Source organism: Emys orbicularis, chromosome 2 (genome assembly GCF_028017835.1).
Source record: "Emys orbicularis isolate rEmyOrb1 chromosome 2, rEmyOrb1.hap1, whole genome shotgun sequence".
Taxonomy (NCBI): domain Eukaryota; kingdom Metazoa; phylum Chordata; order Testudines; family Emydidae; genus Emys; species Emys orbicularis.
In genome coordinates, this window is record NC_088684.1 from 291450705 (window position 1) to 291477440 (window position 26736).

The following is a 26736-nucleotide window of genomic DNA, read 5'->3' on the forward strand; positions in this document are numbered from 1 at the left end:
GTCTCTATGATGGGAAAACCTGAGGGGAAATGTGTTACTATTACAAAGCACCTTTGATTCTGAAGTGTGCCTAAACAAACACCAGTATAGCGTACATACAGGACATACTTCCCCACTGCTAAGATACAGTTGCCTCTGGGGTGCACCGTGGCAGCTGTATAGCAGGGCACATTAATGTGATGTAACAGTTTAGGACAGGAAGGGAAGAATACTTAGTTTAATTCAGGGTTGCTTAACCTGTGGGTCAGGACCCAAAATTGGGTCGTCAGAATGTTTCAAAGGGTCGCGTGGCAGCTCCTGTCCCACGGAGCTGGGTGGGCTCGCCTACCTGATCCAGGTACTGCAACCTCTAGGGTCCCAGCGGCACTCAGGGTTAGCCCAGCTGTCATGACGACGGGAGTCCAGGTGGGCTAAATTTGAGTGAGTGCCACTGCAACCCCATGAGCCAGGTCACAACTCCATTCACACAAATTTGGTCCAGTCAAGGGGGGCAGGGTCAAACCTGAGCGACGCTGCAACCCCATAGGTTGCAACGCCTGGAGCAGAGAGCCAAGCCCCGCCAGCCCCATAGTACAGGAGCTGCCACTGTGGGGTGAGTGATGGACAGAATCCAGCCGCCCATTCCTCCCAGGGGCAGGATCTGACCGAAACCACCCCAGGACCTCCAACCCCAGACTATTTACTGGGTCGTGAGAGGCCATAAACATTTACAAATGGGTCCTGAGCTCAAAAAAGTGGAGAACCACTGGTTTAACTGAAACGGCAGGGGACACTTAACTACCCAAGATATGTTACCAGAGTGGGAATTCAGCCAGAGACCCACCTTTAACCATAGAAAAAATGCCTTGAGATCATTAAGAACCACAAACAGACAGGCCCTCCATTTTGTTTCACCCCGAGGGTGGTGCCTGTAAAGGCACAGCACCCCTATCACTGGCCTGGAGCTCTGACTCAGAGGGAAGAGCCCCAGCTAGTCACTAACTAACACCTGACCCCAGAATTCTTCCAGAAAGGTACTGAGTGTGCAACTTTGCTAGTGCAGGAAATCGAAACAGGATGGCAGAACACAGTGGTACGGTCAGATCTCTTCGCAACCACCTCCTCCACGGAAGGGACGAAACAGAATTCCTGTTTTTACTGGCTTCTCCTGCTCTTCTTGTCCATCCCAGCTCAACTCACTATTGTTTCCCCAGTTCTTTCTCCATCGTTCCCCTTCTCCTCCCTATCATGACATTTTAGTCAGAAAAGAGTTAAACTGACATAAAAGAGCAAAAAATAAACTCTCCATTTCACTCTGTAATGGCATTTTTCTTTTAATCTTTAGTTGGTAACTCATGTATGAGCAGACAGGGCCCTAAAAGTTCACACCGATCACACCCAACTGAGTGCCACATCTTTGTCTGGCCCATGCCCAATGCCTCCCCTGGCAGAGGAGTTTGTGTTACACTCTCCTGACCAAACAGCAGCCATTGCCATTTGGGGCTGGTAAGCTCAGCTTGCTCCCTGAGAGGTATCCCAGAAGAGGGGCGGCCTGGATTAAATGGACAATCCTGTTCAAAGGCAAACTCCCCTTAGCAGATTGAATCCATGGATTCAAGAGGCTTGAAATTGGTTTCTCCTTCAAGGTGAGTTGGAAGGTTTCTAACGGCTGAGATCGAAGGTCAAGATTACGTGTTCCTCCTGAGCAAGCCAGTGACATCAGAAATGCTAGAGTAAAGCAGGAAGCTGCCTTCCTTATGTTGCCTTAGGGAAATAATGTCGAATCTTTCAAGAGACACAGAAACTAGAAGTGAAGTGTAGGCAGATACTGTAAAGTGAGAAAATTATTTTCATTTGTTTTAAAAATGTATTGATCTGTAATTTTATATTCTTATAATGCACTCAGAAGTTTAGGATTAATTTTTTAAAAGTGATGTGTGATTTTGGTTGCCCCAATTTTGGAGACACTTTAAAGGGGCCTGATTTTCAGAACATGCTGAGCACCTGACCTCTAAAAGGCAGGTCTCCTTAAACTGTCAAGTTTGGCCCCCAAAATCACAAGTTGTTTTGGAACTTTAGACTTTTTTTGCATGTATTTTTAAAGCATTTCCGTTCACCCTTAAGAGGTATTCGCAATTTTAAAATCAACTCATTCTATTACTGATTTGGTATCTTAGAAAACAATTGCACTTATTTTACTTTTGCCATTCGGATCCAACCTGGGCTGTAATAATTGTCAGAGATTGTGTGTTAAGTAAGATATCTGACTTTTAATTTATATTGCAGCTTATTTAGTGTTTCATTGATGATCACTTTTATGCCAGTAGCAATGCTATTTTAAAATCCACTTTACACTTTAATCCTAATTGCAGGTGCTAACACCAGAGAGAATCTATTAATTTGTAAGCGTTACTGTACCAGATTGAGTCGTGTGTCACTTCCTTTCACCACTGATCTGATCACACTCAGGCCTTTGGGGGATAACACAGGGAGTGAATGCAGAATCTTAGTCCCATTTTGTTTAATTAATCTTTGTAGAGCACTTTGAAGATGAAGAGCACTATAAACATTCCGTATGAGTGAAATTCACCTCTGTGAAGGGCCAGCGTGAGCACTATGAACTCTCTCGCACTCAAATCTTGGGGCTTAAGCAAAATTTGAGTGGTGCACACGCCTGATACTGACCTTTTGCACACGGGTGAATGTCACCAATTACTAGTGACAGAATAAAATTAATAGCAGACATGCTGCCAGAGTGAAAAGCTTAGACTAGGGAGAGAATAGTGTCATGGCAAGTTAAAATATTTCCCCATCATCTCAGGGCAGAACACAGGTAGCCAGTAAATGGGCAATCCGTAGTCCACATGAGCTATTGGATACAGCGTAACAGTTACATACCTTGTTCCATATATGTTTCCAGAGAACTCCGCATGCTCAATGAATTCGCCAGCATCAATTTCTTTCTGCATTTGTTCTCTGGTCACAAAGTGGTACTCTGGATCCAGCAATATTGAAAAACAATCTATATCAATGTGCAGCTTCCATCTGACTTAGAACAAGATAAAGGCTCAGGGCCATGTGTACACATTTGGAGACTTAACATGTACTAAAGCACCTAAATGCCTATGTTAGGGAACTAAATGCTTATTTAGGTGCCTAGCTTTCAGGCACTCAAATTAAAAAATTTGGCCCTTGGTTAACACATACAGAAACACAACGGATCCCCGCACCCCGCTCATGGTATTTAGTTATCTCCAATGCATCTTTAATAATTGGCCGGATATACTGTTGCTGCTGTTTACGTTGCCTCTTCTACTCTCCAGATCTCCAGTGACCTCTCTCATTACAGTGCCATGCTTACAACGCGCTACAGTAGTAGATGAGAAGTTATTTCAGCCTAAGTGCCTCTATTTTTAGAGGCTTATTGTGCCCCCGTCCCCGAAACAAAACCCACTTTGGCTGAAATTTCTTCTTCTCAGTTGAAAGGTAAACTTTCCTTTGGGAAAGTAGGTAAAAATCTCATGTGGACCTTTTTGAGCTATTCAGGCATAAAGACACCAGTACAACATTTCAGATGCTTTTCGGTGCTGGGTTGACTCTAATGTCCCTGCATTTTAAACCTCAGTTGCTCTGGCAACTGAATTAAATTACACTGTTCCCTCCAAGTCAGTAGTAAAACAATGACCCCAGAATGCTTTTTGGGAGGGGCCAGGGTTCTATTCTGTGCTACTGGAGGCAAGGTCTCTTGGAATAGGGATGAAATCCAGAGCCTTACTATTAGTAGTTGGCCTTTAAGATCTAGATTTTCAAAACTGGGTGTCTAGAGTTTCGCTCTTAAATCCACCTGTAGGTACCTAAATTAAATGGCCTGATTTTCAAAAGTTTTGAGCACCCAGTAAGTCCCATTGAAGTTAATCAGAGCTGCCGAGTACTCAGCACTTCGGTACATTCTGTCCTAAACTGTTGTATAAGATTGCTGTGTGCTATTACGCAGCTGCTACCTCCTACAACAGAGGCAGCTGCATTTCATTTGAAGGTGAAGCGATCCCTGTGTATAGTTTGTATCTTCAGTTTATAAAACAGGGCTTTGGAGCTGTGCTCCGGCTCCGCTCCAGCTCCAGGCAAAAACCTGCAGCTCTACTGCTCCGGAGCTGCTCTGCACTCCAGCTCTGGGCTCCGCTCCAAAGCCCTGCTTTGGGATCGTTCAGAATGAAAGGTCCTATGTAAGTGTAAAATACTGTTATTGGACACGTACTAAAGTAAATACACTCCATAAACTCTAAGTAAATAAGGTCTGACTTCCCCGCAATTGCACTTTCACGGAACATGCCCATAAACAACAAAACTTGCTCAAACATGTACTTATCCATTGGTTACAAGCCCTATTTGCTCTTCATTGTCTACCAGCAGAACTAGCTACTCCTCTCAGGTTCTGCAAGCTTTTACATAGCAGGAAACGCCGTCCAGAATTCTCAGGGCAGTAGCCCTGCCTAATCTGACAATACAACAAAGGGCAATACACTGACCTTTGCCATTCACTTCTCCGACTCTTGGTTGCCTTGTGGTATCTGGAAGCAAACACAGTCTCTGTAATTTTGTAGTTCACACAAGAATATAATAATGTAAAAGCAATACAAAGCCACTTACTCAGCAGCATACACAGGCTTCAATTCGATCACTTGGTAATTTGATTCTCTATTTAATTCGATCAAAGCTTCTGGACCCAATTTGCACCTTTTGTTTCTAGGTGCCTTAAGTGGGTATTATTAGACGATTCAGTCATTGCTTATAGAAGGGAAGGATGGCCCAGTGGTTAGGGACTTGGGACTTGTGAGACGCAGATACAATTCCTTGTTCCAGCACAGACTTCCTGTGTGACACTGGGCAAATCACTTAGGGCTTGTCTATACGGGGAAAAAGCCTGTGTTAGCTACTCTGCTCTGCCTTCCCATGTAGACATTCTTACTGTGCACTGAGAATGCCTTTGTACTCATTAGTTTAATAAACTTCGGCAGTGCATTAAGGTAAACTGACTGAGGGAGTCAGTGTGGGGTAGCTACTGTGCTTTAAATTCACACCCTAGTTTACTGTGCATTAACCTCCTTGTCAAGTATCAGAGGGGTAGCCGTGTTAGTCTGAATCTGTAAAAAGCAACAGAGGGTCCTGTGGCACCTTTAAGACTAACAGAAGTATTGGGAGCATAAGCTATCGTGGATAAGAACCTCACTTCTTCAGATGCAAGTGCCACAGGACCCTGTGTTGCTTTTTAATCTCCTTGTGTAGACAAGCCCTTAGGGTGTTGGAGCGAGGTGGTGTGGTTCCCCACTGCCCTGGAGAGGGACAAGCCCCTCTCAACACCAGAGTGGGCGGAGCCAGTGAGTCCTGCACCCGCCCCCCAGAGGTCAAGGGGCAGGACAGGAAGTATAAAAGCCCGACTCCAGAGCTCACTCGGGAGGTGGCCTAGCTCCTGGTTGGGAGACCCCGGCGACTTACAACAAACTCGAGGACTGGCCTGACCTGCCGACGCCCGATGCCGACCAGAGCCTGGAGGAGCTGCCCGGCCTGCCCCTCGCCAGTTACCTAGAGGAGCTCATGGTGCTTGACCCCCCCGGAGAACACCGTCTGGACCCAGGTACCTCTAGAGGGGGAGTTAGGAAGTAGCCTGGAGGCAGCTGACCCTAGTCTGGCTGCAGCACTGCCAGAGCCCATGTCAGTGTGTTGCGGCCGGGATCCCCACTGACACAGCAGCGGGCCGTCTGCTGCTGCTAGGGCCCTGGGCTGGGACACAGTGGAGTGGGCAGGCCTGCGTCCCCCCTGCCACCCAGCTTGTGGCTGGCAGTCTCCCCCCTCCCAGGCCCCTCTGAGCCGAGAGCCTGGGCTGGTTGTTTGCCTGCTCTTGCTCAGCCCCTGCCCGAGGGGCCTGAGCCATTGTCTCTCTGCTGCCCACCCTGACCCAGGGCCTGGGCCTGCCAATTATATAACTGTTGCTCAGCTCCTGCCTGAGGACCTGAGCCTTTGACTCGCTACTGCCTGCTGACCATGGGCCGGGCGCGAATGACTGTCTGTGTTTGCCTCTGTTGCTGCCACGGCGAGTGACTTCCGTCGCCAGGCTAATTCCCCGTCAGCAGCTGGTAGGAAGTAGCGAGGCAGTGTGGTTCCCCGCCGCCCCGGAGAGGGATGAGCCCCGGCCAAACCCCTCTACTGGTATGTACATACTACAAGTGCTGCTATAGCTATGCCACTGTAATGCTTGTAGACACTTACGACAGCAATGGAAGGGGTTTTTTCATCACTTTAGTAAATCCACCCCCTTGAGAGGCAGTAGCTAGGTCGATGGAAGGAATCTTCCATCGACCTAGCTGTGTCTATAGTGAGGATTAGGTTGACCTAACTAAATTGCACAGCTTGTGAAATTTTTCACAGCCCTGAGCGATGTAGCTAGGTTAACCTACGTCTTCCTGTGCCCCTAGTTCCCCCTCTGTAAAACAGGGATAATTCTACTTCCCTACCCCACAGTATTGGATAAATTCATTTCAAAAGACTGCGAGGTGCTCCTATAGATAGATTTAATGAATAAGGTCAGAGTTCTGAATGAGGTAGGAGACCAAGTTAGAATCCATATGGAGACCACTATAAGTTGTGTTATTTTGAAGCACTACCATGCAGGGACACAGGAACAATTTGTATAGTGGGGTACTGAGAGCCATTGAACCAAACTGTAAACTCTGTTTATAATGGAAACCACTTCATGCCATGGGGTGCAGCAGCACCCCTAATTCCAGCACCTATGCTATCATGTACTCTCGAAACTGTGATACACCCTTTGGCAGTCAGCATGGAACACAACATGAATGATTTATTTCAAACTGGTTGGAATGGACTTGATCAAAAGGAGGATGTAGTCTCATCTCTAAGCTTCTAAAAGCACTGATCAGCTGGGTGTAAGTGCTGTGCACCGATTTAAAACAAACAAACAAACAGAGGCAGCCTAGGGAACAGACAAAGTCTATTTCTGTGCTGAACTGCATCTGAAGAAGTGGGTTTTTTACCCACGAAAGCTTATGCCCAAATAAATCTGTTAGTCTTTAAGGTGCCAATGGACTCCTTGTTGTTTTTGTGGATACAGACTAACACGGCTACCCCGATACTTGTGATGTGAGATTTTGTTGGGGTTGCTAGAGACATACAAAGAAGCATTATACATGTATCAAAGGGAGACATTTTAAAGTCTTTTAGTCTCAAGCACTTTTAAACTTATTCTGAAAATCACAACATTCAGAGATCAGAGGGGTAGCCGTGTTAGTCTGGATCCATAAAAAGCGACAAAGAGTCCTGTGGCACCTTATAGACCAGGGTTTCTCAAACAGGGGTCGGCGCTTGTGTAGGGAAAGCCCCTGGCGGGCCGGGCTGGTTTGTTTACCTGCCCCATCCGCAGGTCCGGCCGATCGCGGCTCCCACTGGCCGCGGATCGCTGCTCCGGGCCAATGGGAGCTGCTGGAAGCGGCGGCCAGTAAGTCCCTCGGCCTGCGCCACTTCCCGCAGCCCCCATTGGCCTGGAGCCGCGATCCACGGCCAGTGGGAGCCGCGATCGCCGAACCTGCGGACGGGGCAGGTAAACAAACCGGCCCGGCTAGCCAGGGGCTTTCCCTACACAAGCGCCGACCCCCGTTTGAGAAACCCTGTTATAGACGAACAGACGTATTGGAGCATAAGCTTTCGTGGGTGAATGCCCACTTCGTCAGATGCATGTGGTGGAAATTTCCAGAGGCAGGTATAAATATGCAGAGAGGAATTTGTGGAAGTCTGGGGCCAGGATTTTGCCAAGAGCCTCCAAGCTACTGGTACAGAAAGTTCCTACTGCAGTAAAAATCCATTTGATAAGTAGACCTGAAGATACCACCCAAAGTCCCAGCAAAAATAAGAGACCCAGCAAAGCTGGACTTCAACATGAATGTCATTGTTCGCAAAGCCTTGAAGATACTTCTAAGTGGTCAGTTAAGGCAGCGGGTGCTAACCGCATGTTTTGCAGTGGACAGGTTGTGTAAAAAGACTGGAAATTCAAACCTAGCCATCCTCTGGAAATTCAGAATGCAATTCACCCAGGTTATAGACTGAGAATCTGCAACATCATTAACATTCAACCGTCGTTCTTTTAAAAATTACAGAGGGCAAAAAAATAGAACCACATTTTGCAAAGATTATTTTTTTAAAATTGGTTTAAAGAAAGCGGTTAATGATCCAAGAGAACTTGTCTGAACTGGGCAACACGAATGTGCATTCTAGACTGGAAATTGGCTATGTCTGGTTGCTAATATAGAGGGCCCTCAATCTAGACCTAAAACATGACTTTTCAGACAGGGAAGATCATCTGGATTATCCTTATTCTCGATCCTGAGGTTCCATATGAACTGGGCCAAGCCAGGGGGTTCATGGGGACCTTGTCCGTGGAACCCCTCCGCCTCTAAGGATGTCCTCTGGAACTCCTCCGTGGCATTTTCAAGGCTCAGTGCAAGGCCTTCTTGTAACTACCAGCACATAGTTATGTATTTGGCTTTCCTCTTTCTCCATCAGCTCCTCCCTTTTCTTTTTTGAATTCATTTTCTTTGGACCAAAGGGTCAGAGATTTGGGTTAACCTTTAAATCTCGCACAACTTCCCGGATACCGTATCCAGTGATAGAGACTTTATCAATCAAATACATTTTAGTGCCTGCAAATGGGAGGGCTACATTTATCCTGTTCCATTTAAACATTTTTCCATCTGAAATTGAATATCACAACTTCAAGTAATACGTATCTTTTAGAGACTGTAATCACTTTGGGGCAAAGACTGTGCCTTCCCATATGTCCGTACAACACCTACCACTCGGAGAATGCTACTGGAAACAAGCAAACAAACAGCATCTTCTTGTCACATCAATAAAGACAAAGCACAGATTATATCACAGGTCATCTACTCAGAGTCCTGTAGCAATGATCCAGTCGTGGGGTATTCATTTATTATCTAACTCCTTATCTTAGGTGAGTGCCAGCCACCTTTGTATCTGGGCACTAGAAAAGTATATATGATAAAATCAGCATTCACAGCTCTCCACATTTTGGAGGTGGATGGGAGAGACAGTAAGTTAGCCATATAATAGGGCTATTTATGTACTAAAGGAATCCACCACACACTTCTCATGTAGAGAAAACAAAGACTGCTGTATAGCTTACAGTTCTAAGCAGGAAAATAAATCAATGAGCCAAAACAATCACTGGCACAAGCGGGTAAGTAACTCAGTGTCAGGATATAAGAATCTGAATAGAAGAGCAGAACTATTCTGCTGACTCACCCTAACAGCCAGACCACATAGGTCTCATTAAATCCACTCACAGAAAGGTTAAAGCTTGCAGAAAAGCAGGTGGGGTCTTGCACAGCGGAATCTTAATCAATTCTCTTGGGGTGTTTAGAGGACACAAGCCATACGTTTGTAAGTAGTTCTGCTTTAGGGCTTTGTGACTTGAAGACTAAAGACAAATCCCAGGAAGGGATGACTCTGAACAACATCCATTGCATGCTGTGTTAGGTGTAGCATGAAGATACCAACCCTTTAAAAGGTGCAATTCTAATGAAGTTACATTTACACTAGTAGTAAAACATGGCCCAAGTTATGTAAACATACTTACTAGCACACAAGTTAAGATAGATCCATTAACCCAAGCCACAACAACTAACATGCAATTTTTATGATTTGGGGGCTAACTACGTTGAAAACTATGTGTAGTAGCTACGCAGTCAGGCCCTTGGCTGTTATTAAGCTTCGGTTTCACTTTCCCTGCCCCCCCCAGCTGGGTTGCGCACAAATACTCACGAGAGACACTGAAGCCGAAGACATTGCCGTAGTCTTTAAGCAGCATTTTTAACAAAGTGCTCTTTCCTGCACCCGATGGGCCACTCAGAACTACCGGTCTTGGTCCCGTCATGGCTGCAGATGGGAAAAAACCAAACACCTCTCTTGGTTAGAAACACAGAATCATAAGAAATGCCAGCTTTAGATTCCAGCAGATGCCACATGCACTTGCAAGCTACTGCAGCCAACTACGCAATCATCAGCAAACAAATGGCACGGCCTAGGGGAGGAAAAGGGGTATCAGAAGAAACAGTAGAGGGGAACTAAGATGAAATATGAAATCAGATAAGCATAAATTCTCACAATGTATGGCTGAAGTGACTAGTTTAGTGATGGTGATGAAATGTGCTGGACTGACAGCCCTAGAGAGCAACATCCTCTATCCAGAGAGCAAACACAGGATGAGCAGCAACAGGACAAGATTTCCTCCCACTGTGCCTCAACCCTTACCTGGAGTGGACATCCCTAGGCCAAAGTGAGCTCAGTCTCCAGGATCCAGTCAGTTATGGCCTCTCTACTGAGACTGCTAACAAGAGGGACAGCTAGTGCCAAGTATAGGGTGAATTCAATGCGATGTGGGCAAGTGCCCCCAAGGAACTGAACTGAGATCAAACTCACTTCATATAGACCCACTGAGCAGCAGTCAGACGGATGCCAGTGGCTACTAAGCTGGGCAGGATTCATCCTGAGAGCACAAGATTCCCTTTTTCCTTTTACCCGGCCCCTGAACCATTTAGTCCCAAGGGATGGACTTTTCTCTAAACAGAAAAGGGACTAGTATTCAGTTTGCTGGACAGTATAAAGAAGCATGTTTACATGGGTATTTGGTTTGTAGGTTGTCAGGGGACCCTTTTATACTCAATTGTTGAGCCAAACCATGTTTTTCCCCCAGTGTACCTACAGTCTATATAAATGTCATCTGTTATCCCAATAGAACACCTTGTATATACACAATGCGATGTTCGTTTACCACATGCGTTTAATAAAGGTGAGCAAAAACATCTGCACTGCAAGGTCTCAAGGAAGTAAAACTGCCAAAGAACCGGTTTTGCTCATTTTTTTCATTTTCACTGACACCAGTGGAATAACACTTCCTGATCTAAGTGACACACCGATAAGAAACTTATGGATGATGCAGCTTGGGAGGGATGGGGAAAGAGAATCCAACTCAGCCATAAAAGCTTGAATCACAAGGCCGGGGATGTAAAAGAAGAGCAACTGACCCAGGCACTGTAGATGTTGCCACAGAACTTTCATCATGAACAAGCTGAACTGCTCATTTCAAAGAGGAAAAAGCCAGGGAGACGGGCATGTCTTAGGAGACTGGTAACACATTGCAGAGCCCTTCACCTTTACCAAATCCTGGCCAGGATGGTAGTGACTGAAAACCATTACCCTCTGACAGCTGTTTGGTGGCCTCAGTCCAGTCTGCCTTGGACAAGAGTCCACATAACCCCCCTCCACCATAAATAGTTGACAACCTCAGCAGAGGATGGAACAGGTAAGTGTGCCTAACACCCCCTCATTGCTAGAGTTGGCCCCTCCAGGTCATACCAGAGGCACTGTGGTGATGGAAGCCACCGTTCTGTGACTAGGTGAGGACTTCGATCCCCATGGCTATGAACCACTGCACTTTCATCAGTATTGAGTTTACATGAAAGTTTACAAGAAAAGTACATTATCATGCTGCAACATTTTGGACTCTTATGAGGGTGCAAACATACCCCAACCTTGGAGAGAGTGGGTCTTTGTCTCCCTCTAGTGGTTGAGCCACACAAGTGGATAAGGGTCTACTACAGCAAAGTAGCGGAATTACTCAAGCTTGAGCTCCAACAGTAGAAGCTCCTGTACTGAAGGTTACAGGTTCAAACTCCAGTGAAGTCTTTCCTCAACTAAAAGGTAACACTCCTGCCCCCACCTGCCCCTAAATAAAATCCCAATGTACATTCTGATCTCTGAATCAGGGGCGGCTCTATGTTACTTGCCGCCCCAAGCACGGCAGTCAGGCGGCCTTCGGCGGCACGCCTGCGAGCGATCCGCTAGTCACGCGGATTTGGCGGCGTGTCTGCGGGTGATCTACCGGTCCCGCGCCTTCGGCATACCTGCCGCCGAAGCCACAGGACCAGCGGACCTCCCGCAGACACGCCACCAAAGGTGCCTGGAGCCGCCCCTGCTCTGAATGCTCTCTCTCTGCAGACCCGGCCTCTTTTGGCTCAGCATCTGCAGGCGACGCTCAGCAAGGATCTTGCTCTCATGCCGAGTAGAGGGAAGAGGGCTGTTTCAGACAGATGACAGAACTAATTTTTTTAAGTTAAATAAAGCCTTTCTGTTGGTGGTCAGTGGTAGATGGGTAGTGGTGATCTGAGAAACACACACAAAGCCAGCCTCTTATCACACTTGGCAAGGAGCGAGAATTCCTTCACAATACTGAATTCCCAGTCTCAGTGCCCTTCTTCCCTGCACGGGCGAGCCTAGCTCGGACCCTAAACTGGAAAGTAGGCAGCTCCTCTACTCAATCCCATTGTGACACTGACTCACTGCGTGACCTTGGGCCAGACACAACCTACCAGCGACTGTTTGCTTACCTAGTAGGGAGGGGGGGGAAGGGAAGAGGGAGTGTTCACTTGCATAATTCCCTGGGGTGTGAGGTGAGTTAATAATTAGCCAACGCTCATACAGGTGCAGATGAATTGCATCCTGTATTGGCATGCAGAGCACCCCCAAAGGAACAATCCTGCACTAGTAACAGTTGCTGGACTAAAAGATTCAGTGGGTCTCATCTCAAACTCGTAAAGACACAAACAATTAGACACTTACAGAATTAGTCCCAGTCACATATGCTCTGCAGGCTTAGCTAACGTGACAACTCAGACTCAGGGCAGGTAGAACAGAGCAGGTGGATTACTTGTGTATCTCTAACTCTAATCTGCACAGCTCCACAGTCCATCCAGACGCTATATTTATAAATTCAGCAAGCTCCAAAATCAGCACACGAATCCTCTGTATACCCCATACAGGATATTATGCATTACCAGACACTTGCCTGACAACTACTAATCTCTGTATACACTGAAGAAGGGAATTTTTATATACATAAGGAAGTCTTGTTTGTACAGGATTCTACCAACACAAATTTATTTTATTACAAAAGAACCCCCAAGAAGTTAATTAAAAGCACTATTCAAGTAGGGACTGTACCATTTTACTCTTATAAAAACATAGCAACTGGAAAATGAAGACACATTAGATTTACAGACGCTCCCCAACTTACACAAGGCGTTCCGTTCCGGAACGCCTTGCGTAAGTCGAATTTTCCGTAAGTCGGGAATGTATACCCGACAATTACGCAAAAAAAAAAAAAAGCTTACGGAACTTACGGAACTTTTTCCGTAAATCCGGATTTGCGTAAATCGGTTTGCGTAACCTGGGGAGCGTCTGTATTATTATTTAATTTATTCCCCAGGAATTGGTCCCTACAGCATATTTAATAGTGCTTTATCCTATCTAGTTTTTATCACTTCCCTTGGGATATACATCCACGGTTTAATAAACCTCACAGTTAGAATTTCAACCTACATTGTCTTTCCTTCCAGCCCTTAGTCTTTGGCGGAGTACCCACTAAATTTCAAAAGTCATGCTAGATACCAAAGTGGAGAAAATGCATTCCCGTCCACTTGCCAACTACTGAAAAGGCAACGGGATCTTAATGGTTAGAGCAGAGGATGAGGAATAAAGAGCCCCGCGTTTTATTCCCAGCTCTGCTGCTAACTCACTGCATGAACTTGCACGGGTCACTCAGTCTCTCTCTGCCTCGGTGTCCACTTTTCCCATCCATAAAATAAGGATAATCGCTAAGTGATAGGGTCATGATGAGGCTTAATTAAAATGCTTTTAACAACGAGGCTCTGCAAGTGCAAATTATTATTACTGTTTTGGTCTAGGAAAGGACCAGATATATAAGGCAGCTTTTTCTCCAGCCCTCCAAAAGCTGAATAGTAACTAAGGCTACATCTACACTACAGACTATACAATGGCACAGTTGTACCACTGCAGCTGCAGTAAGGTCTCCCAAGTAGCCGCACTATGCCGATGGGACAGAGCTCTCCCGTGGGCATAATTAAATCAACCCCAACACACCCTGACACTCAAATGCCAACGAGGATCTTTGCTGCTTATCTAGGCGTTAATAATTCACTCTTCACCACAGTATCTGCCTGCTAACAAGAATTCCTTAGGCTGCCTGAAACACAGAACTCTTCAATCTCCTACTTGTATATGCCAGTCGGGAGTGCTTGGATATTTTTATTCTTGCTGTCTCCTCTTTTACATTTTCTTTTCTCTGCTCGCATTTCTTTTCCTATCCGTTAACAGCCACTAACAGGAAAGGGAAATTTAAAGCAAACAAAATTTGTTACAGGAACTGCACTCTATTCAAAGCTGATCCGGAAAGGAGACAGAGATAATCGTGGTTGCTTAAATAGCACTGGCATATTAGCAGCATTCCCCAATTGCATGCCTTACCTTTTACTTTTATGCCCTTTTAGTCGAAGTATAAAATCCAGCTCTTTGTAACAGCAACAAACTGATAATGTGAGCGAGCAGGCAGAAAGCTGAGCTATTTGTGAACCATCTAAATCCTTAATTACAGAGTCTCCATCTTAAAGGAGCCAATGAAAACTCTCCGCTGATCTTTAATCTCCTCCTGTGGTTTCTTCCACTCTCCTACTATTCTTACTGCTAAATCTCCAGGCATGCCCGGGTAACACTCTGGTAAATGCCAGCATAAGCCTTCCACATCAAAGCACACTCGTTTTTTTAAGAAATACAAGGGACCAACTTAAGTGACTGTTTATATGTAACTGATCTGAAATATTACACATCCATAAAAAGAACGTCTTAGCAGCAAAGACATGATCATCTATAAAAACAAGTACAATAGGGAAAGGGTTTGCTATTTAATTCAAGTTAAAAGAAGGAAATCTGGGTCAACTTTGACTGCATTCTCAATGCTGAGCTCTCAGGCACAGCTGTAAAGAGATAGAGGAAAAATTAGTAATCAGATCTATACCTTTCTCCATAGACAGCAAAAATTATTGAAATTGAACTAGGCCAGATTCTGATCTCAGTTACACTCTGGAGTTACACTAGTAGCTCCGCTGAGTTTAATTTTATACTGACATAACACAGACTCTGGATCTACCAATATACAAGAATACAGTATAGACCAGGGGTCAGCAACCTTTCAGAAGTGGTGTGCCGAGTCTTCATTTATTCACTCTAATTTAAGGTTTCGCGTGCCAGTAATACATTTTAACTTTTTTAGAAGGTCTCTTTCTATAAGTCTATAATATATAACTAAACTATTGTTGTATGTAAAGTAAATAAAGTTTTTTAAATGTTTAAGAAGCTTTGTTTAAAATTAAATTAAAATGCAGAGCCCCCCGGATCGGTGGACAGGACCCGGGCAGTGTGAGTGCCACTGAAAATCAGCTCGTGTGCCGCCTTCGGCACGCGTGCTATAGGTTGCCTACCCCTGGTATAGACCCACTGCTTAGTGCTATATGGGCATATGCTAGATTCCATGTCCAGCTCAGTCCTGCAGACAGATGGGGTTATTTTTGTAACCTAGTTTAAGTCATTACCTTGACTCTTACTATGCCACTACTGATTTCTATTTTCACCTTTGTGTAATCATACCAATCTCCTCTAGCTGCTGTTTCTGCTGCCTGTATTTCATTGCAAGTTTTATAAATGTCACCATAAACATGTTTGCAAACCAATCATATTGAACAGGGCCTATGCCTATAGCCCAGTCTACACTGGCTGGAGAAATGCGTTCGCACAGGGTTGTAGCTAGCAGTTTGGTGCTACAAAGCGGACAACAGTTCTTTACGTACAAGAACAACTATTCTAGCCAATACAGTGCTAAGACTAACTCCAGGAGCAGGGTCCAAGCTCTGTTTTTGAACCCTGTATAATTTCTGAACATTCTGGTAACAGTTACAAATATGGCTTTGTCAATAGCATGATTTGTAACTCGGCTGAGTGTCATGAAGGAGAAAGGTCTGTGTCTAAACAGGGGAAATGATATGGCTTAGGAGGAGGTCAGGCAAATTGGAGATTGCATACTAATAGGACTCTGGTAAGTAACTGGTTTCTAACTACCTTAAGGCTTATTTTTAGCATAATCCTGACAGACAGCAAGATAGACAAACGCTAAAAACTGCCAGGACGATTTAAATAATGTATTGCCATGTTTCCTGTTGTACCGAGTAAGCCCGGTGTGCATTACAGCTGTGAGTAAAACCCTTTGGACGGTAATGGAATGCAGAGATTTTCACCCATACATCAGTAGTGCCAATCCAGCCCACGTCAGTAGAAACTGAAAAAGGTGTTACCATCTGATGGCTCTTTAATGGCCTCTGTAAAGCAAGTCTGATGGTCTCAGTCTAGATCCCACTAGACAGGTGCCCACAGCACAAAAAGCATCAGCACAACTGGTCCCCTCGTTGGCAGCTGCACAGACATTAAGGTCAACAGGGATCATTATGATCATCTAGTCTGACTTCCTGCATAATACAAGCCAGATAATTTCACCCAAGGAATCCTGCATTAAGCCCATAATTTCAGGTTAAGCTACAGTATTTCTTTGAGGAAGACACCCAACCTCAGCATAAAGGCCAAAGACTGACTGAGTCATGGGGACTGAACTATTCTTGTTCCTTAGAGACAGTCCCTTTCTTTTAAGTGGTAAAAGATCTTATTGCTGCTGTTTGCGCAGTTGCTTGTACAATATTTGGGCTGTAGCTAAATAAAGGGCTTCGGGCCTAAAGCTAGGCTCCTAAACTCACATTTTAAGGTTTGATCATTTTGGTGTCAGTCTCCAGAACGGTCAGCCTAGCATCTTTCTCCAGCACAAAAATTAATTTTGAAATGTAACGAGAAAGGTCTGATTCAGTGCTGCAAGTAACACGTGTGTGGCTAGACTGGAGCGTTTGCCATGATACATTCAGGGGCATTTTAACCAAAATACTCAGTATATTACCCTTGTGATGTTAAGAGGAAAAACAGGACTTACTACGTAGGCTGGCCTCAAAGTGGAATTACACTGTTCCAATAAAATAATTTGGGAATTACAAAAATATCTTGTCTGCCCTTATAAGGGCATGCAAACACAGGTGCATATCAAACACTCCACTGGTCTCTGAGCTGTCTGTTGTTATAGGCCGGGGTGGCCAACCTGAGCCTGAATTTATCTATGTACATTGCCAAAGAGCCACAGTAATACCTCAGCAGCCCCGTCAGCTCCCCCCTGCCTGCCAGCAGCCCTAGTGATCAGCACCTCCTCCTCTGGGGGGTGGAGGGAGGAGCGAGGGCATGGTAGGCTCAGGGAAGAGGGCAGGAAGGAGCGGGGGCCTTGGGGGAACAGATGAAGTAGGGGCAGGGCCTGTGACAGAGTCAGGGGTTGAGCAGCGAGCACCCCTCCTCCCCGGCACATTGGAAAGTTGGCGCCTGTAGCTCCAGCCCCCGAGTTGGTGCCTATACAAGGAGCCGCATATTAAGAGCCGCATGTGGCTCCGGAGCCACAGGTTGGCCACCCCTGCTATATGCCTTAGCACACTAAGGGTACAATTAATCATGATTGGTGTCTTTAGGCGTCACCGTAATATAAACGGTCAATCATTTGGGCTTTCAGGCTCAATTCCTGGAAACAGAACAGATAGCTGGTAGGATAAAAGGGGTCTGGAAACATTAATATAGTCAAAGAGTACTATTTTGGGAATTCAAATGGAAAAATAAACCTAGTTTGGGGCTTCCTAGTACAGTCTAAAGCCATGCCCTACAGCCCTCTGTGAAAGTTAACTGGCAACACCATTTTCCTAGTCAGTTCTGCGCCAAGTTGTTGAACAAAAGCAACAGAAAAAGAAAGTGACATCTAAGCCAGGACAAACATCTGACTTAAAATAGCCAACCATTTAAATATTAAAACCTATCAGCTTTCATCATTTCTTTTTTCTACCCAAACAACTCCATGTAAAAATCTAACTAAACTGGCCTTACGAGGAACTCTACCTGAGTGAGCTTTTGGCATCATTGGGTGCTAATGTTAGGGTTGACAGGGGTCCAGCTAGAGGTCAATGCATGTTGGGTATTTGCATAAAATCTGAGAAGGAGCAAACGCAACAGGAACGTGGAATGCACCAAAGTACTGAAGGAACACAGGTAACCTCACGGGCATTGCTCCTCCTGATATATGCCCGGATGTTGCTAGGAGAGTCAAGCACACAAGGCAATGCATCAGAGGGATCGCCGTGTTAGGCAATGCACAGATCCAAGACATCTACTGTATGATGCAACACCAATGCTGAGTCGACCGACATCATGACAAAGTTTTCTTGCCACCATTAAACCCCTAACATTGTCACTCACACACACAAGGGTTCATTTATGGCAACCAAGTGGAGGACAACCCTGTAGCATGTGCGCTCCAGCTCCAACCAGTTGAGCCCCTACTACTCAGTGCAGATCAGCCCAGGGCTACACGGTGTCACCTTAATTGACTCTGCATTGGAGTTGGCTGGTCTAGAGATGCAATGATCAAGTGGAGCTACATCAATAGCCCCCAAGACCTGTGACTGCGGCAGAGAGCCTCAAAATCGGAAGCAGCTCCTGGAATGCCAGCTGCTTGAGCGCAAATGTCTTCCAGTGACTTGGGGGACTGCAATGATCAGGCAATCGCATGTGCATGGATGTAGCCGGAAGCAGTATGAGAACACAACAAGAAGATGGGTAACCATTTCTTTTTGCTGTGCCCGTTCACCACTGTATTTGAGCATTTTAGCTATTTAAAGGCAGATCTGGGTTTGGGGTGGAGGTGTCATTACCCGCACAGACTTTGAGAGGTGCTATTTCAAACAACAATGCATTCAGATGACAATACCCATGGCCATCTGTACTGGACAGTTTGTTAAACTACGCTGCAGGTCCCTCAAGTTATATATCTGGGATTCCCCAAAGCCACCCCCACTCACTGCCCTCTACCATGACCTGTCCAATAGTACAGTATCCAGCGTGTTATTTATTTTAATATCAAAATGAATCCATTTTATATTGTTCCCAAATTTTCAACATGCCACAGCTTTATTAAGAGGAAAGGGCGTAGCTGCTTTGTAGAGATTGTCCAGGAGAAGCAGAAGGGTTTGCCAGTGGAGTAGGGCAGAGTTGGGCCTTTTGATAGTCAAGAAGGCCTGGCGGGCATTTCTGGTTCATGATACCCAGGAGGCAGTTGAAGCTTTTGATACTGGAGGCGGAACATGCACCTCCTTTCTCTTTCCCTCTTTTGAGAAAAGATGACTAAGTTAGAGAGAGGGAAGGAGACTTACGTTTCTTGTTCCCCCACCCCAGCAACTCTGAAAGCAACACACACAGCTGCTATCTATCGGTACGGACACATCAGACTCGCATCTCCAACTGGGTGTTGCAGAACAAAACATTGAAGCCATTGCTTTTTATTGGCGAGATCATTTTGTTTACAGCCTCCATCAGTGCCTTTTAATAGGTAAGGGCTATAACTTTAATGCAGAAGCATCTCTGATTCCCACCTGGTGGCTATGTAGAAGAGCCAAAAATGTGCCCTGATAATTAAATGGATCCCATCTGAGATTTAAAAAGATGTGTGTATTTGAATGAAAGAAAAGAAAAATCCTATGGAACAGTATAGGATTTTTTTAATAAAGAGAGTGATAAAATGTGTAAGGTTCCATTAAAGGACAGAGTTTTAGTGACTCAGAACTGTTTTGCTGATTGAATTGCAGGCTGTGTTTTTAAATGGAAGTTATGAACAACACTCAAGATACCTGACATTTATGAGAGCTGCAGGAAATAAAGACAACAAGGAGTCTGGTGGCACCTTAAAGACTAACAGATTTATTTGGGCATAAGCTTTCGTGGGTAAAAACCTCACTTCTTCAGATGCAACTGAAAGCTTTACCCACGAAAGCTTATGCCCAAATAAATCTGTTAGTCTTTAAGGTGCCACCAGACTCCTTGTTGTTTTTGTAGATACAGACTAACATGGCTACCCCCTGATACTTGACACCATGAAGGCACTAAATTTAGCCGTATGGAGTGGAAATCCATCAACCTCAACAAAAAACTTGCACAGATACAGACAGACATCATCTTCCTCTCCAAATGCAAACAGATGGACATCATACCAAATGGACTGAAGGTAAAAAATCCATTGCAATCAACATACTACACTGACTATGGTGAGAGACTGTGCCACACACTCTCAAAGAAACTGAGGAACCACCTGATCAGCATCCTGTACAGCAGACAGGAGAAGATCAAGAATGAGCTCTCAGAACTGGAGACTCTCATACAATACCAACCTTCCACACAAACTTCCACGTGGCTGGACTTTACAAAAATGAGACAAGCCATTTACAATGCACACTTCACTTCTCTACAGAGGAAAAAGGACAGTAAGCTATCTAAACTCCTACCTGCCACAAGGGGCTACAACAGTGGTACCCTCAACTCATCTAACAACATTGTCAATCTTTCCAACCACACACTTAGCCCAGCAGAAGAGTCTGTCCTATCTCGGGGACTCTCTTTCTGTCCCACCATCCCCACAAACACGATACAGTTCTGCGGTGATCTGGAAGCCTACTTTCATCGTCTCCGACTCAAGGAATATTTTCAACGCACCACTCAACAGTGTACTGACCCACAGGAACCCTCCTACCAACACTACAAGAAGAAGAACTCTGCATGGACTCCTCCTGACGGTCGAAATGACAGACTGGACCTCTACATAGAGTGCTTCCGCAGACGTGCACAGGCTGAAATTGTGGACAAACAACATCACTTATCCCATAACCTCAGCCGTACAGAACGCAATGCCATCCACAGCCTCAGAAACAACTCTGACATTATCATCAAAGGGGCTGACAAAGGAGGTGCTGTAGTCATAATGAACAGATCGGATTATGAACAGGAGGCTGCCAGGCAACTCTCCAAGACCACATTCTACAGGCCACTATCCTCTGATCCCACTGAGGAATACCAAAAGAAACTACACCATCTGCTCAAGAAATTCCCGGCTACAGTACGGGAACAAATCTACATGGACACACCCCCAGAACCCCAACCAGGGGTATTCTATCTGCTACCCAAAATCCATAAACCCGGAAACCCTGGACGCCCCATCATCTCAGGCATTGGCACTCTTACAGCAGGATTATCTGGCTATTTGGACTCTCTCCTCAGACCCTACGCTACCAGCACTCCCAGCTATCTTCGAGACACCACCGACTTCCTGAGGAAACGACAATGCATTGGTGTTCTTCCTGAAAACACCATCCTGGCCACCATGGATGTAGAAGCACTTTACACCAATATTCCACACGAGGATGGACTACAAGCTGTCAGGAACAGTATCCCTGATGAGGCCACAGCACGCCTGGTGGCTGAGCTTTGTGACTTTGTCCTCACCCACAACCACTTCAGATTTGGGGACAACTTATACCTTCAAGTCAGTGGCACTGCTATGGGTACCCGCATGGCCCCACAGTATGCCAACATTTTTATGGCTAACTTAGAACAACGCTTCCTCAGCTCTCGTCCCCTAGTGTCCCTCCTCTACTTGCGCTACATTGATGACATCTTCATCATATGGACCCACGGAAAGGAGGCCCTTGAAGAATTCCACCTGGACTTCAACAATTTCCACCCTACCATCCACCTCAGCCTGGACCAGTCCACACAAGAGATCCACTTCCTGGACACTACAGTGCAAATAAGTGATGGTCACATAAACACCACCCTATACCAGAAACCTACTGACCGCTATACGTACCTACATGCCTCCAGCTTCCATCCAAGACACATCACACGATCCATTGTCTACAGCCAAGCCCTAAGATACAACCGAATTTGCTCCAACCCCTCAGACAGAGACAAACACCTACAAGATCTTTATCAAGCATTCTTAAAACTACAATACCCACCTGGGGAAGTGAGGAAACAGATTGACAGAGCAAGACGGGTACCCAGAAATCACCTACTACAAGACAGGCCCAACAAGGACAATAACAGAACACCACTGGCCATCACATACAGCCCCCAGCTAAAACCTCTCCAGCGCATTATCCACGATCTACAACCTATCCTGGAAAATGATCCCTCACTCTCACAGACCTTGGGAGGCAGGCCAGTCCTCGCTTACAGACAACCCACCAACCTGAAGCAAATACTCACCAGCAACTACACACCACACCACAGAAACACCAACCCAGGAACCAATCCCTGTAGCAAACCTCGTTGACTACTCTGTCCCCATATCTACTCTGGTGACACCATCAGAGGACCCAACCACATCAGCCACACCATCAAGGGCTCATTCACCTGCACATCTACTAATGTTATATATGCCATCATGTGCCAGCAATGCCCCTCTGCCATGTATACTGGCCAAACCGGACAGTCCCTCCGCAAAAGAATAAATGGACACAAATCGGACAATCAGGAATGGTAACATACAAAAGCCAGTAAGTGAACACTTCAATCTCCCTGGTCATTCTATTACAGATTTAAAAGTCACTATCATTGAACAAAAAAACTTCAGAAACAGACTTCAAAGAGAAACAGCAGAACTAAAATTCATTTGCAAATTTAACACCATTAATCTGGGCTTGAATCGGGACTGGGAGTGGCTGGCTCATTACAGAAGCAGCTTTTCCTCTCCTGGAATTGACACCTCCTCATCTATTATTGGGAGTGGACTACATCCACCCTGATTGAATTGGCGCTGTCAACACTGGTTCTCCACTTGCGAAGTAACTCCCTGCTCTCCATGTGTCAGTATATAATGCCTGCATCTGTAACTTTCACTCTATGCATCTGAAGAAGTGAGGTTTTTACCCACGAAAGCTTATGCCCAAATAAATCTGTTAAGGTGCCACCAGACTCCTTGTTGTTTTTGTAGATACAGACTAACACGGCTACACCCTGATACTTGACCATGCAAGGAAATAAAGAGTAAATCTGAGAACCAACCAGATAGGATGCACTTGGGCAACAGCTGTCTATAGCTTCCTTTAGGAAACCATTGTGTAAGAACTCTGGAGAGTGTCTTTCAGGAAAGTATCTCAAGTGCTTTATAAACATTAAATCTCATACCATCAATAGGATGCAAATATTAGATGAATTTATAGATGGATAAAAAAAATCAATGGAAGTTAGGAGCCTAAATACCTTTGTGGATCTGGGCCAAAAAGATTAAGTGCCTGGCCCAAGGTCACAACTAGCCAGTGGGAGAGACAGGAACATATAATCCAGGAGTTTTGACTCCCGGTCTCCTTCTCTAACTACTACACACAAAACACCCCATCCCAACTAATTCTGAATCTGGATAGTCATTGAACATTTTCTAACACTAATCCTTCTCTTTGGGAGTCAGAATGTAAACAGGGTCACTCCTATGTTAATATCCTCATTTTTAAAGGATGTTGTTTTATACATTATGAGGGACTGCCAACTACCCTGTAGGTCATTGCAGGACTGATTCACAACCCGTGCTACTGAACATCACTATTGGAGTCTGGTTTCAAAAGATAAATGAAGCAGAACCAAGGATCTCTCCCCTCCCCCCCAAATTTGTTCCCACTTCTCCACCTTCGCTGGCAACCATCACAGCAGGCCTGTGCAGACTAAAAAGAGAGGTTGGGGTGGTGGAGGAAGAAGTGATATGTGAATTGCAAATAATGAAGCAATTCTTTCCATAAGATCAGATAGCTGAGGCAGTCACTGTGGGTGGTTGCTAGTGAACATTTGTTAGATCACTGCCAGTTGGCAATTGTCACTGCTGTGCCAGCGTTTGCCAAAAATAGCATTTACTGTACCATTTGTGGAAGATGGCCTACCACGAAGCGCACTGCTGCAAAACCACAGGCTTTGTTTTCTCACCAACCCTGCTGAGACACTCAACAGCATGAAGGTGGCAGTCTGATACCAGAGTGTAGATTTTACCTCAGAGAGGGCAAATCCAAGTTCTCCAAGGCTCGCACAGCTGCAGGAGTTTTCTAGTTCCTTTATGTGAGGCCTGATAGTGGCTCTCAGATCCTGCATCTTATCCAAGTGCTCCCCTGCTAATTTGGCCTTGGCCTCCAACACAACATTAATTTGGTTTAAAGGAAATGTGAATGATATTGTCTTTACTTATCTGTAACCTGTTGAATGAATCATAGAGTATCAGGGCTGGAAGGGACCTCAGGAGGTCATCTAGTCCAACCCCCTGCTCAGAGCAGGACCAATCCCCAATCATATTTTTGCCCCAAACCCCTAAATGGCCCCCTCAAGGATTGAACTCACAATGCTGGGTTTAGCAGGCCAATGCTCAAACCACTGAGCTAGCCCCCCCGTACTACATCTCACAATATATATCCCTGTACTTAATTAATCCTAGATCAAAAGTGTGTGTTAGTATTAAATGAGAATTTACCTGATGTGTAAACTGCATGAAAACTAATGAAGGATTGTTTCTGGCTCTCACATTGTGTTTACGTTACGTTTACCCATCACATGAGTTTGAAGCCTTTGAAATGTTAAAAATTGCTAACTTCAAAGCATGGGTCATTGTGTTCGACAATGGAAATTCAGACACAATCTGCAGGTGATATTCATCAAAATCCAAGTAGGTGAAGAAGCTGTTCAGATTGTCTTCTGTGAGCAGGATCTATGCTGGTTTAAAGGGAATGATCCTGTATCTCTGAACACTCACAGGGTTGCGTTCCAGATGCAAGACTGATATCCCCAAAGTTATTTTGGTAACCCTGACAGACTTATGGAAGCCTAGCAGATCACTACATCTCTGCTATCATTTTGGACTTACAAACTTTGACTCACCTGTTAATGTATTTTACCTGCTTTAACCTCTCAATAACTCATTTCTTTTCCTTAGCTAATAAATCTTCAGTTAGTTCGGGGGGGGGAGGGATAGCTCAGTGGTTTGAGCATTGGCCTGCTAAACCCAGGGTTGTGAGTTCAATCCTTGAGGGGGCCACTTGGGGAATCTGGGGCAAAATCAGTACTTGGTCCTGCTAGTGAAGGCAGGGGGCTGGACTCGATGACCTTTCAAGGTCCCTTCCAGTTCTAGGAGATGGGATATCTCCATTAATTAATTTAATAGTTTACTATAAAAATTGGCCACCAGTGTTGTCTTCGGTGTGAGATCAAGAGTATCCACTGATCTGGGGTAAGTGACTGACCCTTCGGGGTTGGGAGTAACCTAATGTGATAGTATAGTATCAGAGGGGTAGCCGTGTTAGTTTGGATCTGTAAAAAGCAACAGAGGCCTGTGGCACCTTTAAGACTAACAGAAGTATTGGAGCATAAGCTTTCGTGAGTGAATGAAGTGGGTATTCACTCACGAAAGCTTATGCTCCAATACTTCTGTTAGTCTTAAAGGTGCCACAGGACTCTGTTGCTAATGTGATGGTATAGCGCTCAATAACACAAAGTCCAGTTTGTCTGGTGGCACGGTAGGCTAGAGATCCTAGAGATCCTAAGGGGACTGTTTGTGACTCTGTGGCAAGACTAATATAGTGATCCAGGAGTGCACATTTATTACTGGCTTGGTGAAATCGAATTATAGAATATACCACCAGTTTGGAGTGTCTGCCCCATTTTCTGACAGTCTGACCCAAGATTGGCACTCATAGTTATGAGCCACTTCAGACAGCGTGACAGAGTATACAATTGAGTCCTTCACTGCTGTTGGTATTTTGGAGACGTGTGCCTAGCACATGACTGTTCTTTCCCTGCTAGCAAGTATGTTAACCAGTAGCATAAATAAATGTCTCCTAGATGGAGGATGACTATTTCATATACATCCAAGCAGACGTCCACTGGCGTACTCTACTATTCCATTGATTTTCATGGGGGAAGTGCAGCACAGTAGGTAAGCCAGAGCACAGAAAGTTCAGCAAAACTAGTACTGATTAGCAAAGGCTTGAAGAGAGAAGGTAATGAAGCCGTTTTAGGAGTAGAAAAGAAGATCAGAGGAGAGTTTTTTCTATAGCCTCAAGAGAGGTTTTTGGATTAGACACCTTTAATCTCATTTCCTATTTTTAGCATGTTCTTTATAAGCACTACATCCCCACCCTTCTAAACCATGGGACAACTGATCGGGTCTTCAAAGCTCTGAAAGCCAATCTAGTTGAAGTTTTAAGTAATATGGCAAAAATTAATAATACTTTGCAATACACACACACACACACAGCATTTTTGGGCTTCGAAGACATCGTAGCATAACATGGTACCTTCCCTTCGGGCCCAGTGCGATAACTTAACTGAACAGTAAAGAATCATAACCTGCTGTTGTCCAGAGGAAGGCTGCTTAGGGTGGGGCATGCTCCAAAGCAATTGTAGACAGCAGTGTGCAATTGACAGCATGTGCTCGGGAAACAGAATTGCTGCGGTCAGCTCACGTGCGGAGACTTGTGCTTAATTAGCATTCTGACAGCAGAATGGCCTGCGTGAAGTTTTCATGGTGAACAGACACTGCACACACGCTGCATAAGAGACAAGGAAGTAATCTAAACATTCAATTCTATTCCCCAAAGGGATCAACCTATTCTAGACCTCCACTTTTCTCGGCCCACTTGAAAGCCAAGAGAGTATTTTCACTAAGACCTCAAAAGGCACAATGCTAATTGACTAAATCACTCCCTCCAGATATAATGATTTTTTGGAAGCTATGATGGTAAAGTTAAAGGACCTGTGCAATGCCACTCAGTCAGCTACTCCAGAATAAACCTCCAGCATCAGGATTTTATAAACACGACTAAAAATTCATTCTGG

General features: G+C 45.1%; 1 protein-coding gene across 3 annotated transcripts in view; it reads right to left on the reverse strand.

Annotated features, from left to right (window-relative positions):
- The window catches only part of GUK1 (guanylate kinase 1), a 59237-nt gene that overhangs the window by 14006 nt on the left and 18495 nt on the right, over positions 1-26736 (reverse strand). For 2 of the 3 annotated variants that reach the window (XR_010561138.1, XM_065398717.1), the window contains exons 2-4: positions 9829-9942; positions 4506-4547; positions 2878-2974 (exon numbers count right to left, since the gene is read on the reverse strand). Coding sequence is in view for 2 of the 3 variants with exons in the window: in XM_065398717.1 (XP_065254789.1) it covers positions 2878-2974; positions 4506-4547; positions 9829-9942 (253 nt within the window). In the remaining variant the exon portion in view is untranslated. Of the gene's footprint in view, positions 1-2877; positions 2975-4505; positions 4548-9828; positions 9943-26247; positions 26448-26736 lie in introns of all 3 variants that reach the window. The other variant, XM_065398718.1, reaches the window with a different exon arrangement.